The 14,262-nt window shown below is 45.4% G+C and overlaps 1 protein-coding gene across 7 annotated transcripts in view; it reads right to left on the bottom strand.

Moving 5' to 3' along the window:
* The window catches only part of bahcc1a (BAH domain and coiled-coil containing 1a), a 64,562-nt gene extending 51,087 nt beyond the window's left edge, over nt 1-13,475 (bottom strand). For 4 of the 7 annotated variants that reach the window (XM_076752357.1, XM_076752364.1, XM_076752362.1 and 1 more), the window contains exons 1-2: nt 13,216-13,475; nt 9,785-10,108 (exon numbers count right to left, since the gene is read on the bottom strand). In XM_076752357.1, coding sequence (XP_076608472.1) covers nt 9,785-9,956 — 172 coding nt within the window. In that variant the 5' untranslated portion in view covers nt 9,957-10,108; nt 13,216-13,475. The other 3 variants (XM_076752359.1, XM_076752363.1, XM_076752358.1) reach the window with 3 other exon arrangements.
* Nucleotides 13,476-14,262: the final 787 nt, after the last annotated feature.

Genomic DNA, 14,262 nt, shown 5'->3' with positions numbered 1-14,262 from the left:
TCCTTTTATACAATCTCTCCACCACACTGCTCCTTTGATTGCTCTTTCCCGTGGGCATACACGCACACACACACACACACACACACACAAATACAACACATGCGCACACAAAAGCGCATTTCTTCCGTAATGTTCACAGACAGTTGCACCAGCTGAGTTTTGATTTGGAAGGAAAAGTTGCCTCCACTACAAATAACGACAGGCACTCAAGAAACAAGCAGAGCGCAGTTATCACACGGAAAACACACACGCAAACACACACACACACACACACACACACACACGTACGCAGGCAAGCAAAATGCATAACTCACAAAAACATACCAAAAGCACAGAAAACCACTCTTAAAAGCAAGTTTAATCACAGATACACACCACCCACACACAGCAAACACACACTCACACGTGCATCCACACACCCTCCCATTATGCTGTATAACCAAAAGGCATTCAGCCATTTCAGCAGTGTTCTGAGAGCTAGCCAAGTGAGAGGTCTGTCAGTGCATTAGCCAGCATGTAATCATAGCCCAACCTCACTGCAATTAGAAGTGGTTCTAATTCTTCACTGGAAACACTGCCTTCTCCCTCCGCTAATAGTTTACTTTACTCCAACAGCTGACAGACCCAACCCTGCCTCCCCTCCTCGGCTTCCTAAACACACACATGCACACACGTACGCACACACAGACACACCCACAGCTGTAGCTCGTCTGTCAGTATGGGAGATCAAAATGGATCCCGGGAATAGTCCCCAGCCGTGTCCCACTTGTGCCACATCAATCCCAGGAGTCTTTAGGCTGTGCCACAGTTCACCTCTGCGGTGGAGCTCTGCGAGTAAAGGCCTCGTCTCTGCCTTCCCTCTCCGCTGCCTTCAAGGAAAAAAATTTCCTATCTTACCAAATGTGACAGAGAGAAATGACAGAGAAATCATGAAACAATTGCAAAAATAAAAACCCGAGAGCTCCTAAAGGCCCTCTGTAGATGAGGCAGGCGTGTGAGAGGAGGGTGGCGAGGTAGTGCTGGGGAAACGTTAGCTAATGAAGACTGAGGAAGAGGGAACGCTCCCTATACTGATGGTATTGCTATTAGCCTGTGAGCCGGTGCACTTGGGTGTCACTTCAAAGCATTCTCCACTATTAATCAGAGACTACCCGGCCCTCCAGCAAGGGCCCTGCTGGCTGTGCCGCTAACTACCCCCCTCAACATCAACACAATGGAGCCATCATTACGGCCGTTACGCTACGCCTCGGCCAGACAGCGCACCTTTATCTCGCCATATACGTTACATTCTCACGGCCAATTAATTTACCTGCCATGTCTCCGAATACAGGGGGTGGAGTGGGTGGTGGCGGTGGGGTGTACGCAAGCACACATTTCCATTATGTAGTGGTTTATGTATTTTGGAGGGGGATGGGCAGCACCTGGCTCAGGTTGCATCTCAGCGAGCTGTGCATTTCGCCTAGGGGGCTCTTTATGAAAGCACCTGCAAGAGGCTGCAACCTGCCTGCCCCAGACCCACAGGCCCAACCCTGCCCTGATCTGGCTCTCACCTGGCACCCCCAGGCGGGCTAACAGCCAGCACAGTGTCTCCCTGAGAGCAGCCACCCACCCCCCCCCCCCCCCCCGCACCCTCCAGGCCCCCCTGGCTCACAACAGCCACTCAGCTGGATATCAGCCACCAAGCTTGAGGATTAACTACCACACTGGCCCCGTCTCTTGAATGCTAGATACATTTTACACAACGTTAATCCTCAACATCAACTCTTTCTTCCTTTTGTTTTGACTGTTGTGATGGACAGCACTTTCAGCTGGGTCGAAGCGAGAGCCCGCGGGGCAGGGGTGAAGAAATTACTCTCTTTTTATCGGGGTGATTGTCAACTGAATGTATCAGCGAGGCTAATGGGGGGAAAATACATCGCCTTGTTTGCCGTTGCTCGCTTCTCGTAAATTTGCACATTCATGTTACATGAGGATGAGAGGGCTTACGATACAAGACACTCTCCCCCTCCCCCTCTGTCTCCTGGTGTACTGTACCGAGAGCCTGCAGACTGTAGCAGCGCTGAGGGGATGAGATAACCGTTCACCATTGTGAGAAAAGGCTGTCAAAGCTTTGTTTTTCTCTCGCTCTCACTTCTCTCTCTCCCCCTCTCTCTCCTCCTCTCTCTCTCTCTCTCTCTCTCTCTCTCGTAAGAATATAAAAAAGCTGGAGCAGTGGTTGCAGAAATAGTCCTGTTTCTATAATTAGATGTAAACAGACGAACCAGACTCTCAAGCTCGCTCTGTCCCACTGGCCCCGTGGCCTCCTGGGAAGCAAGATGTGCGAGTGTGTTTGACGTGCAAGTGTTTGCGTGTGCATGTCGGTGCGTGCGTGTGTGCCTTTGTGTGCGTCTGCTTGCAATGCACCAGTAAGTGTATGACAGCATGTGACAGTGTGCATCTAGTCTTGCTGTCGCGCTTCTCTCTTTCTCCCTGTCTGTCTCCTTCTCGCGCATATACACAAACCCTCGCTCTGCCCCCCCACCCCCACCCCCTGCATTCACCAGAGGGTAGGTCAGTGGCCGTGCATGGCGAGCACAGAAAGCTAATGCATGCAGCACCAGCAGACAAACACACATCTGTTGCTGAGGAGCCAGTCATTTGCCCCAGATCCCCAGGACACTACTGTATCAGAGAGAGGAGGCAGTGTAGCCTAGTGGTCACACCAGGCAGAGGGGGTAAAAAAAAAAAATAAAAAAAACACAGCACAGTGAGGTGGAGGCAGAGAGGGACCCACTCTGAGAAACATAGAGGACAATGAATGTAAAAGAGAAGGAGCGGGGGAGGGGCTGCAGGGAGGAGTAGACAGGCTATGGACATGGATCATCAAAGAGGGAACATGTAGACATGAAAGAATTTGTGGCGTAAAACAAGTGATTTGACAAAAAAAAGGCAGAAGGGGAGGGGGAGAGGAGGATTTTTGTTCTAATCAATGTCAGAAGGAGCAGAGGAAATCCACGCAGGAGAGAGGGAGCAAGAGAGAGGAAGACAAATGAGGAAGAGAGAGAGAGAGAGAGAGAGCAACAAGTCCCCTTTGGATTGAGGACTAGGCAGCTGGTTGGATGGTCCCAAGAGACTTATTAAAATGGAATTCCTGATGCTAATCTTTGTTTTCTCACAAAAAGGGCTGACACATCCTTGAGAGGAATAGTGCATGTATATTTAATGGCAAATCTCTGCATATATTTAGCAGCGCACCTCATTGTTTGGTTCTGTGTCACCACCGCCCGCTGTTCCACTGACAGTCACCGAATCCTGGCCCGTTTTTGGAGTTCATCTACCCTCAGTCCACCACATCTACATTTACGGACCCAGGTCTGCCGTACAGGAACCGCTGATGAGTTCTAGTTGTAAAAGAGAAACTTCAACCTGTTCCTTTTGGACAGGCACCCTGCATGCAAAACTGGCGTCTGACAGATGAAAAATTGTGATTTTCAAAACTCCTCTTACGTGCAGAGAGCGAGCACATCATTAGAACGCAGCACAAAGTGGGACCGCTGCACAAGCTGCATCACGAGCATGAAATCCTGCCAGGAGCGCTGGTGGCAGATCCAGCAGGGACAGACTCAGACGTTAGAGGGTTAACAATGCACCTGTCTAGGCTTCACAGCCAACCACAGGGTGCCTCAGCTCTAGTGGGGGGTGTCTGGAGAACACGGCCCAACACACACACACACACACACACACACACATGCATGCAAACCCAGCCGCCCACCCAAACATAACCACACACACGCTCATACACACTCATGTGCATACAGCATTGTCACTGACCACAAATCTGCTAACAACAATAGGGCAACGGCCCTTTTTTGTTCTTTTCACTGAACGATTACAATAATAAAATTTAAATTAAAAAACAAGTAATCTGGATTTTCTGCTTGAGCCGTTAATAATGTCTAACAGCTGTCACATGCAATACGGCCATGCGCTGAGGTGGGCCTGGGGCTGCCTGATGAGAGGCAGCCTGATACTGGGAGAGGGAGGGAGAATGAGGTGGGGAGAGAGGGAGACAGAGAGAGAGAGAGAGAGAGAGAGAGAGAGAGAGAGAGAGACAAAAAGAACGAGAAAAAGAGCGAAACACAGAGAGAGAGAGATCCAAATCACAAACAAAACAGCAGTGGTTGACTTTGGGCAAATGCATCAGTCTATTCAATCTCGCAACAATATATTTCCAGTCCAGCTTTTTTCCCTTTGGTGTGTGTGTGTGTGTGTGTGTGTGTGTGTGAGAGTTCGTCATGGGAAGCGAACAAAAGACTTTCTTGGATTCTTAATGCAACTTCTCACTTCCTCGTGTTGAGTGTAAAAATAGATGGGCAGGTTTTGAAATCCAATGCCCTGAAATCCGATACAGGAAGGTATTACCCTGCCCGTCACTCTCACCCGTGGGTCTCCTTTGTGTTTGTCCTGTGTACACACCCCGTGCTCGAGGCGAGGGCTCTGTGGCACCATGCCACACGGTGTAGTGTGGGTGGCGGTCTGTTTGAAGAGCCTGTCTCTGAGGCAGCGTGGCCACTCACTAGCCAAATTCCTCTTGCAAAGCCTTTTTTTTTTTTTCTCTCCCCCTCCACTCAGCCTTCACTTTCTGTGGACAGTTTTGCTGATGAGCAAAGAAAAACAAACTCATTATATCACTTGTCCAACATCAAATCTGTCACCTGAGTGTACAGAATTTCAGATGCTACGACTTGTATTTTGAGCACACCTGGTTTCATGACCCAATAGTGACGAGAGGACACTGATGCCTGAATCCACCTTACACATAGCGAGCACATTGTTACCCTTCTAACCAAAACTATTTGCTTGCTCTTTCAAAAACCAAAAAAAAAAAAAAAAAAAACTGACTGCCCTTGCAAGTCATTTGGGTTTCCAGTGGGAGTGTCAGGGGAAGGTGACAGATGGCTGCAGCACCGGGCAAGGTGCTATTTCAGCCAGGTGTACGATGCCAAGCAACACCTCCACTATTCAGGGGAACTCCTGTGACATGGCGTCTGAACCGTGTCATCCACAAATGAACCCGACAACAGGCCAAGGTTCTCACTCTGTTTCGCAGAGCTGGAGCGAAAGCGAGAGGGAGCGCACAAGGCCCGAGCCAAATGGAACTTGGCCTAAGACCCATGTTCTGTCACTGTACATCCACCATGGTGGCTCCCGGATACAAGCAGCCTTTTAATGTAATATTTAACATGGGTTATTCAACACATCAGTTTTCTTTTCAGGCAGGTGGGGCTCACCTCTCGAGTTTCTCTCACCAAATCCACAAAACTGTTTCGAGGGAAAGGACAGGCACAGGCTTTCAGTTGCTCTGGGTGCTGTGCTGCTAAATAATTACGCTGAGCACGCAACACACTCCAGCCACCGCTCTTGTCTGGGGTCAACAAGGATGGGGGGGGGGTAGATAAAGCCAAAGGGAAGCTGGGTACAAACTGAGTGCTCAAAACAGAAGAGCTACAAGGCCAAGAAGGAGAAGAAGAAGCCTCCCTTCCCACAAACAACCCACTCACTGAGGTTTATTCTTTAAAAGACCCTGGTTGTAACCAGGCCTTTGCTAACTCCACCAAACACCTGTGTTTGTCTTTGAAGCGTCTTCCTAACAACCACAGACCCATGGGATATTCCAGCAATGAGACGTTCAATAAAAGTCTCAGTAAAGTTATTTATTCCCCTTTGGAAAAAAAAAAAAATGGGAGAAGGCAGACAGCATAGCTAACCTTTGAAGGGGGAAGCTGCTCGGATATCCAGCTAGGACATAAAAACCAAGGGAATGACAGGGACATCCTACCAGAAAACAATAAAGGGGGTGGAAGGGACTGTTTTTTATCTTTAACAGCAGCCGTAAAACACACACAAAGCTGGGGTCTGCAACAATGGCCCGGGGCAGGGGAGGGTGGCTAAAACAGAAGTGGCAGGAAGACCACCGCTTCCCAGACACAAGGGTCTTCCTGCTGGAAAGAAAGGAGGCCGAGAAACGGAGGGGAGGAGAGAGAGGACAGCTGATGGAAAGGGAGACAGGGGAGATGCAAAGGAAGGGGAGGCAGAGCGAGCGAGATGACACAAATATGACCTTTGATTACATGGGGTGTTTAGAGCAGAGCTCAGCCATGGACAGCCTCTGAACCTCCTGCTGCTTTCACACAGCCACACCTCAGCCAGAGCACGCTGATCAGAACAATATGGCTGAAAGATGAGCCCCCAGCCATAAATGCCAGCAGTAAAGACAGCTCCACTGTGTCTCCTCCTTTGACACTATCCAACATCTGAATCCCAGCCTCACAGCCAAGTGAAGACTGTCTCCAACTCTGCGCCGGAGCCAGCGGGAGATAAAATTACTATTTCAAAGTCCTTGTAAATGAACTGGCTGAATTAAACCGCATTAGATGAGTTTACAGGTCTGTGTCTCACTGTATCAGCGAGCGCGCGGAGGGAGAAGTTCCTCCAATGTCACATTCCCAGAACACAGTGCAAGTGCAAACTATAAATCGACCACCTGACATGCATTACAAATGCCTGGCTTGTAGTAGGTGAAGATGGACAGAGGCAAATGCACACTGGCAGAATCTCCACCGTTTCTGAGTTAACATGGTTCAGTGGGCAAGAAGGTAGGAGTGTGTGTCTGTTGTTACCTAATTGCAAACTCACCAGTGTGTGCAAAAGAAAGAGAGGAAATGTCCTCCCAAAATCTGTTGAAATTCTGTAACCCAGCAAGGAACAATGCCAAGGGGTTGGGGAGGGGGGTGTTGCAACCGCCATCACTCTTTTCAGCAGCGAGGGTTGACGGGAGCGCTCACAATAAATACCTCTGCAAAGTCAGAGGAGCCCTTTCAAGGAGCCACATCAGAAACCTGCCTCTGAATGCATTTTTACATCAACCCTGAAATATTCATGCTCTTTGTAAAGTATTCATGTGAACCAGTGTGCAAGTTAGTCCCCGGGGGAAAAGTGCGGAGAAACTGAAGGGATCCAACACACTCAGCAAACAACATTCTCAGTTGTGCTAATGTTGCTAGCATGCGGGACACTTGAGGGGACACTAATGACCTGCCCTGTCAAGACAAACAAGAGTCTGGGACCAGTTTGGTCAGACAACCTACAAGCATTTGACTGCTCTTACATAGTGTGACTGGCCTGTATTCATTAGGGAAAAGTGACTGACAAAAGACCAAAAACAAAAAAAAGATCCCATTTACATTTGCTTGATAGTGTGATCACATAAACAAAGTGCAAAAAAAAAAAAGTGGAAATCAAAAACAAAATTTGCATGTTTTTCTCATAGTAAATCTGGGCACGATGAATGAAAACGGGTTTGAAAAGGTAAAAAATTGTTTTGTTTTTGTTTTGTTTCGTGCGTCACATGGATTACAAATGTGCATTGTGTGCTGTTTTGATGAATTACCATCTTAAAAAATATATGCCATGAATAATTGTGAATTATGCCTCATGCCTCATCCACCTATTAGCATCATGACATTCTTGACATTTTCAAATATTATTAAAATAATAAATCAAAGATTGCACATCAGCACAGCACAATAGCCGAATCATTCTAACGGCGCCTAGAGGGAACGCATGCGAAATTATTCCTCGTGTTAATTCAATGAAACACCTGAAATGCGAAGAATTAAGTCATTTTGCAAGTCTTGGGGATATTAGATAGACTTCTCTCCAGTCACACCCATGTGTTACGGACGAGGCTGGGGAGAACAATAAACCACCTGTGCTGCTCATTGAACAGTGATGACATTTGGAGGGGAGGTCTTCTTGTTGGTGCAGCGCAGCACCATAAAAGAAACACCAGATCTGGCTGAGGGGAGCACCTGTGCCCTGTGGCCAGCATTAGCCTTCATGCTCTCAACAAAACATCCATAAGAAAAAAATCAAATAAATAAATATATTAAAAAAAAAAAAAAACATATGGACGCAAGGCACTGTGTGTGTGTGTGTGTGTGTGTGTGTGTGTGTGTGTGTGTGTGTGTGTGTGTGTGTGTGTGTGCTGCCAAAAGCAAACATGAATGGTGAGAGATGAATGGTGAACGGCGCCCATGAATCCTCCTGAATGCCTAATTATCCCTCATGTTTAGCATGATTTTGCAAATGAATTCAAAATCCTTATAGACACAATGAATTAAAAAAAAAAAAAAAAAACATGTTTGATTCGCCTACCAAAACACTGCCTATCAGTTTGACGAGTTATTTTCAAAAATGTGAATAAATAAATAAGAATGTGACGCAGGGTAAAAATACTGTCAGAGGTTACGTTGATGCTGTATTTAACCACCTACAACAGCCACCTACACTGATCATTTCAGCTGATATACGTTACATAAAATAACTTTGAAGGGTTAGATATTCCTTGCTTTCCGCTGACCCAAGATTCCTCAGCTGCTGCATCATAAAGGTGTGTTTTTAGAAGCCACATTAGCATATTTTCAAAGGAAATTGTTTCTGAAGTGTTGCTGTTTGATGCAATCAATATGCCACCGTGGTGACTTATTTAAATGTCTTTTGTTCGACATGGGTGGACGAAATAAAAGCACCAGCCGTATATTGTGATCTAGTCCATTTCAACACTGCGCTATAAATATATTTTTTGTCTTTTTTTTTTTTTTTTTTTTTTTTATTTGAACACAAAATTAGGAAGACTCATTTATTTAATTAAATCCAAAACAACATCTAAACACATGGCTTCAAAACTGATCTGAGATCAGGTAACACAGTCTCAACAAGCATAAGTATCACCATGTTTTTTGTTTTTTTTTAATATATTTTAGAGGGTTATGGCACTTTCATGTGTTGCCTTTATTGTGTCCACCCACTGTATTTTAAGAAATAACCCCACTGTTTCATGGATGATCATGTTCAGCAGTTCCTACACTGAGCTGTTACACCCTGACTGCTCTATGTGGACACGAAAGCCTGTGCTCATGTTTGTAAACGTGCACATTTGGGTACCACACAGGATACCCAAGTCACTTGTTAAACCTGATGCATGCACTGTGAACACATTTGCACCCCGACACTTTGAAGCCCAATATAGATGGAGGATTTTCTAGCATTGCCCCTCTTCCTCCAGCACTGGAAGCCGTGCAGACCTGCTCATCCAGCTTCTCCCCCTGCTTGCTTATGGCCCATGGGCTTTGGCTGAGCGATGGCACCGGTGTGACACTCATCAATGTAACGTGAAGTGACGAAATCTCATTTCTGATTCAGCTCCAGAGCCAACGGGAAACCGGTGCCAGTGTGCCCTGTCCAACCTCCAGCGTGCAAGCTACAACAGATCTTAAATGGCATTTTTAAATACCGTGGCATTTACCTAACTTATCAAATGGCTATTTGTTTAACTAAGATGCCTTTATTGCCTCTGAGATGTTTAAACTAGAAATGTTGATTCGGCTTAATCAAAACGCCTGATCGCGGGCCCTTGTGGAAATCAAATTTCACCTGATTTATTAGCTGATATCTGAATAGTGAAACTCTGTCAACAGCCACACCTGAGCAACCATTTATTTAAAGGGACAAAGCCCCTTCTATTCTCCTCTTTTGTGCAAAAATAATCAGCTTTATACCACACCACACATGCAGGCCCAGCCTATTATTCACGCTGATAGATGAACAGGCTTTAAGGCGCAACCTTATGAGAAGAGCAACAACAGGCAGCTTTGAGGCAGATGGATGCTGCCGCGATGGGAACAAACAGCATTTCACCAGCGACATTCTTGTGTTGCAAACCCCGCGTAGATGTTTGACTAACCTGAGTGGGGAGCCATTGGTATGTGCGAGGGGTAATATTTTCCCGGCGGGAAGTGACCGGCGTGCTGCACAGAGCCGTGGCCCGAGGGAGCGATCCGAGAGGCGGCCCGGTGCACCAGGGCGCCCCGCTCTGATAGGAGGTGCGCCGGAGCAGCGAAATCCCGTCCTTCCATTCCGAAGAATGTTGAGTAATCCGAAATCCGGATAGGGCAGGTCAGGAAAATCAAATGCAACCCATATAATAATCCTTTCCTTCAGATCTATGTGTTGCATTCAGTCGATCGCAGGCTTCCCCAGCCGAAAACGTAGCCCCCGATCATCTTTTCTGTCAAAGGAAACGGAAATCAAAGCAATTTTCATTAGCAAGACAAATGGGAAAGAATTACACGATGCAAAGTACTGACAGTGCACTATAGCCCCACAGAATGTAAGAGAAAAGAAATAATTAGTTCCGCCCCATTGAATGCCTTTCTGTCATACCCAGGTTTCTTTTGCATGAGGCTGAAATCAGCCCTTTCGACCTGGAATTGATGGAACAAAATAAGTCACCGCGGACAGAAACGGCCAGCGAGGCGTCCAAAAGCCCACTGAGCCGGGCTCACATTCAGCTCTATTGATCAGCCTTGGATATAGGCCTAATATGCATCATATGGAGAAGAGCACTTCATATTCCACAGACTCAGGCACAACGAGCACATTTTGGCTTTCTGTATGTCCCTTTCTATTTAATAATGCTCCTATCGTATCCAAACAATTAATTCAACTACCACGTCAGCAGTTGCCAGCTGTCTGTCTCTCTCCAAGCCATGGCAAGAACATTAACATGCAATATATGCTTTTTAATTTTTTATTTTTTTGATCAAATCGTGATTACTGCAACAATCCACAGAGCTTCTGTCAGAGGAGGAAGTGCGCTGTCCTGTTTGGGTGGCTTAAAAATGATGGAAGCCTACATCTCAAGGTGAACAACGCTGCCTGCCTGCCTGCCTGCCTGCCTGCTCCTGCTCGTCCTATTGTCTCGGATTGATACAGGCGTCTTTCCAGCCTCTGTCCATCCAGCTCTCATTACACCTCACACTACTTGCACATTTTGCGCTGCAGTGATTTTAAATATAATCTGGCGCAAATGCCACATATATTATTTTTTGCACCATCTGCAGGCTACAAAATAACCCAGTTTATTATAAAACTGGGGAAAAAAAAAAAAAAAAAAAAAGGCAGCATGCATCGACCAGTTTGCGGACCTTCAGGCACGCAGAACCTGGACTGTCAGTTTCCAAAGTTTCGAAACAAATCATAAAGAAAGAGGCCTGATATCTAAAATAAGGATATAAGTAAAATACCTCCATAACAGAGATGCATCCTGAAAGACATGCCCCCCCCCCCGTGTGTGTGTGCGTGCGTGCGTGTGTGTGTGTGTGTGCTTGCACGTGTGCGCGCCCCCGTGTGTGGGTGTGTGTGCATGTGAATAACTGCACTCTCACTGTCTTCATCTGCCTTGACCTATTTCAGGTCAGGTAATCAAATGGAGTAGTAAATACATTAAAGGCTACATCCTCTGCCGTGCCTCAAAAATATCATTACATAGTCGAGATCAGGAAAAAATATATATAAAACGTTCGTATAAAATGAAAATAAAAACCTAATTTCACCGTTCAAATCCACGTTTTTGTCTTTACAACAATCACCTAAACGTGACAGCCCATTTTTGTGCCTCAGTGATGGCTGTGAGTAATTAAAAGGGAAGCAGGCAAACAGAAGGCAGCTTAATTTTACAGCTCCAAATAAGAAAATAAATTAATAAATCCTACATGCCTGAATGTCCTTAATACTGAAGCTTATATGTCTTCTTGAACATTATAGATTCTCAAACTGGGGGCCCTGCAGGGTTTCTCAAAAGGGTTGCAGGGGGTCCCCAGCATGATAAAAGCATTTTACCATAAATTAAATTAGCCCTCCAGTATTCCCTAAAATAAAATACAATAAAAAATAAAATAAAATCTAAACTCTACAATGTGTAAGAATGCGCAGGCATATCATATGTGCTACTTCACTCTCAGCACTATTATCTCCCCATGCAGCCAGTTACAGCCCAGCCTACAATTCAGCGCTACATCAACAACAATAAAATCCGTCCATACGGAGCTCCCTGGGACAAAATCTTATCAACCGAGGCTTCGAGAGCTAATGTGTGTGCATGCATGTGGGCCCTTAACGTGAAACCGTTGAAGTAGCCTTGCTGTTGCATGCATGATAGCCGAGTCTCCAGTTTGTGGACTGTACAGAGATCCAAGGTGAATGGCCGCCCGTCAGGAGGACTGCCTTTGTCTCCATACTGAGAAAGTGCTTTGCAGTCAGCCATTACCTTCCCCCTCGCCATGCTGTTGCGTTCAGCCCACTCTGTACGCTCACTAACAAGCCCAGAATAAAGATTATTCAACATTAGAGACGCGACTGCTGCTGTGTAAATGCTCAAAATGTGCATGCTCTCGAATTTATTTGCAGTGGCGTAAATCCTCACGTTTGTTTTCCTTCATTTCAAGCTTAAATTCGCCAATCTCCCTCTCCAAATATGCGCTACAATTTAAAAAAAACAAAACAAACAACAACAACAACAACGCTGAAATAATCGACGGCCCTAATGCAGTTCATTAAGCAGCTGTCAATTTCATTTGCAGAAATCCGATCGAAAGCAGAAACGCGGATAATAACTCAAGTTTTGCTGTGTGGGTCGGACAGGCGGCTCTCCGTGGCTGAGCTGGCCGACAGGGAGTGCACCTCGGCCGGTCCGGGTGGAAACACGTCCCCCGTCCCATCGGTGCAAATTCTGCGTTTGGAATTTATTGCAACCTGACAACGACCAAAGTCTACACCCCACCGGCAGGTTAATAAAAAATATAAACATGTCTGAACAATTAATCAAGGGCTCTTAAATCTTGGCCAATTTTAAAAAATGAGGTAAAAAATACGTATCGCGCTTCTAAAAATATGGAATAATTAAAAATAAAGCATCAGTAAATAGGCTAAGACGTCGGTCGATAATGAAATATTTTATCTAATTAGGAAAACGCTCCTATCGTCAAAATGTAATGAAACTATTAACATCATCATTATTATGAATACTCAGACTAATAGGCATACTACAACTACTAATGTTGATAATTGTAATTGTAATTTAATTTATTTATTGTCAGCTCAGTCCGTTAATTCATCGATTTATTCCACATAGGATAAAGCTCACAGGCCTCCATACTCTTTGGTTATTTTGTAAATTATAGCAATGTACTGTGTATAATAAACAGCATGTCACACGTAGCATTTTGGACCAAATACGGCTGCTATCATTTTCCAACGAGGACACACGCCTTAAAATATTTTTATTTAATTTAAAAAAAAAACCAAAAACATAAAGTATATAAAATTACTACTTACTGGTATGTTAAATCCTTGCATAACAATAAATTATAAAATCACAAAACACAGGGAGGGAAGGAGCAAGGCCGAGTGCGACGCCCATTTAAAATCAAAATCTGAAATAAACCATGTGGCTAGAGTGAAATCCTACAATATTTCCATCTGAGGCTGAGCTGTAGCCTTCTGGTTCAGTCTATGGAAGCAGTGGGACTGGGGCTTCCGGCCTGGCTGGATCGCGGCTCGGATCTCCGAGCAGCGGTTTCTCTCCCGGTGCAACTGCGTACCTCGCGTCTCGGGGCAGGGTAAACACGCCCTCCCATTGGTCGGAAAGCTGTATGTTAATGAGCTCGTGCCGCCCGCCCGGAGATACGGAAGGTTCTGATTGGCCGGCAGCACGGGCCAATGGTGTGGTGACTGGCAATGCTAAACAGAGCGCAAAGCGCCAGATTTAAAGCACGGGATGGTCGAAATCTCACAATAGAGCTGAGTGCATCCCGAGCACAGCTTCAAATAGAGGAGGAAAGCTCTGCAGGCAGTGCTCAAAATAATGTAGATAATGTTTTTAAAACCCAAATGGATCCTGTGTTACTCAATGCTCCAAATATACGGGCTATACGACATTTACCAAGAGTGTTCAGTTTGGATGCATGTCAAAAATGTGCAGATATGGAAATAGCCAAGTGTGAAACCGAACAAAAATGATATTGATTTTTAAAGGTGCAGTTCCGTTTATGTGTGTTTTCAATAAGACCCCATTCTGACTTAAATCAGTTTAATATCTAAATCAAAACCATTGGTAGCCCCTTTAAAGAAAAGTGGGGAGAAATAGATAACATCTCAGCCTCTGTGACCTGGAGATTTAAGTCTGTCACTGTGGCACTAAAATGTGGAGTGTTAAAATATAAAAGCACACATTACATTCATCCAGTAACGTTTTAAAAACACCACTTTTGAAATGTTCTCAATATGAATCCAGCTGAATAAATGCAGCATGAAATTGGAGTAGCCTATCTCTGTTACAGGTTAATGTGTAGTTTTTAGCTGTCACCGAAACCCCCCTCCTTT

Source organism: Chaetodon auriga, chromosome 16 (genome assembly GCF_051107435.1).
Source record: "Chaetodon auriga isolate fChaAug3 chromosome 16, fChaAug3.hap1, whole genome shotgun sequence".
NCBI lineage: Eukaryota > Metazoa > Chordata > Actinopteri > Chaetodontiformes > Chaetodontidae > Chaetodon > Chaetodon auriga.
This window is presented reverse-complemented; position numbering and strand designations above follow the sequence as displayed.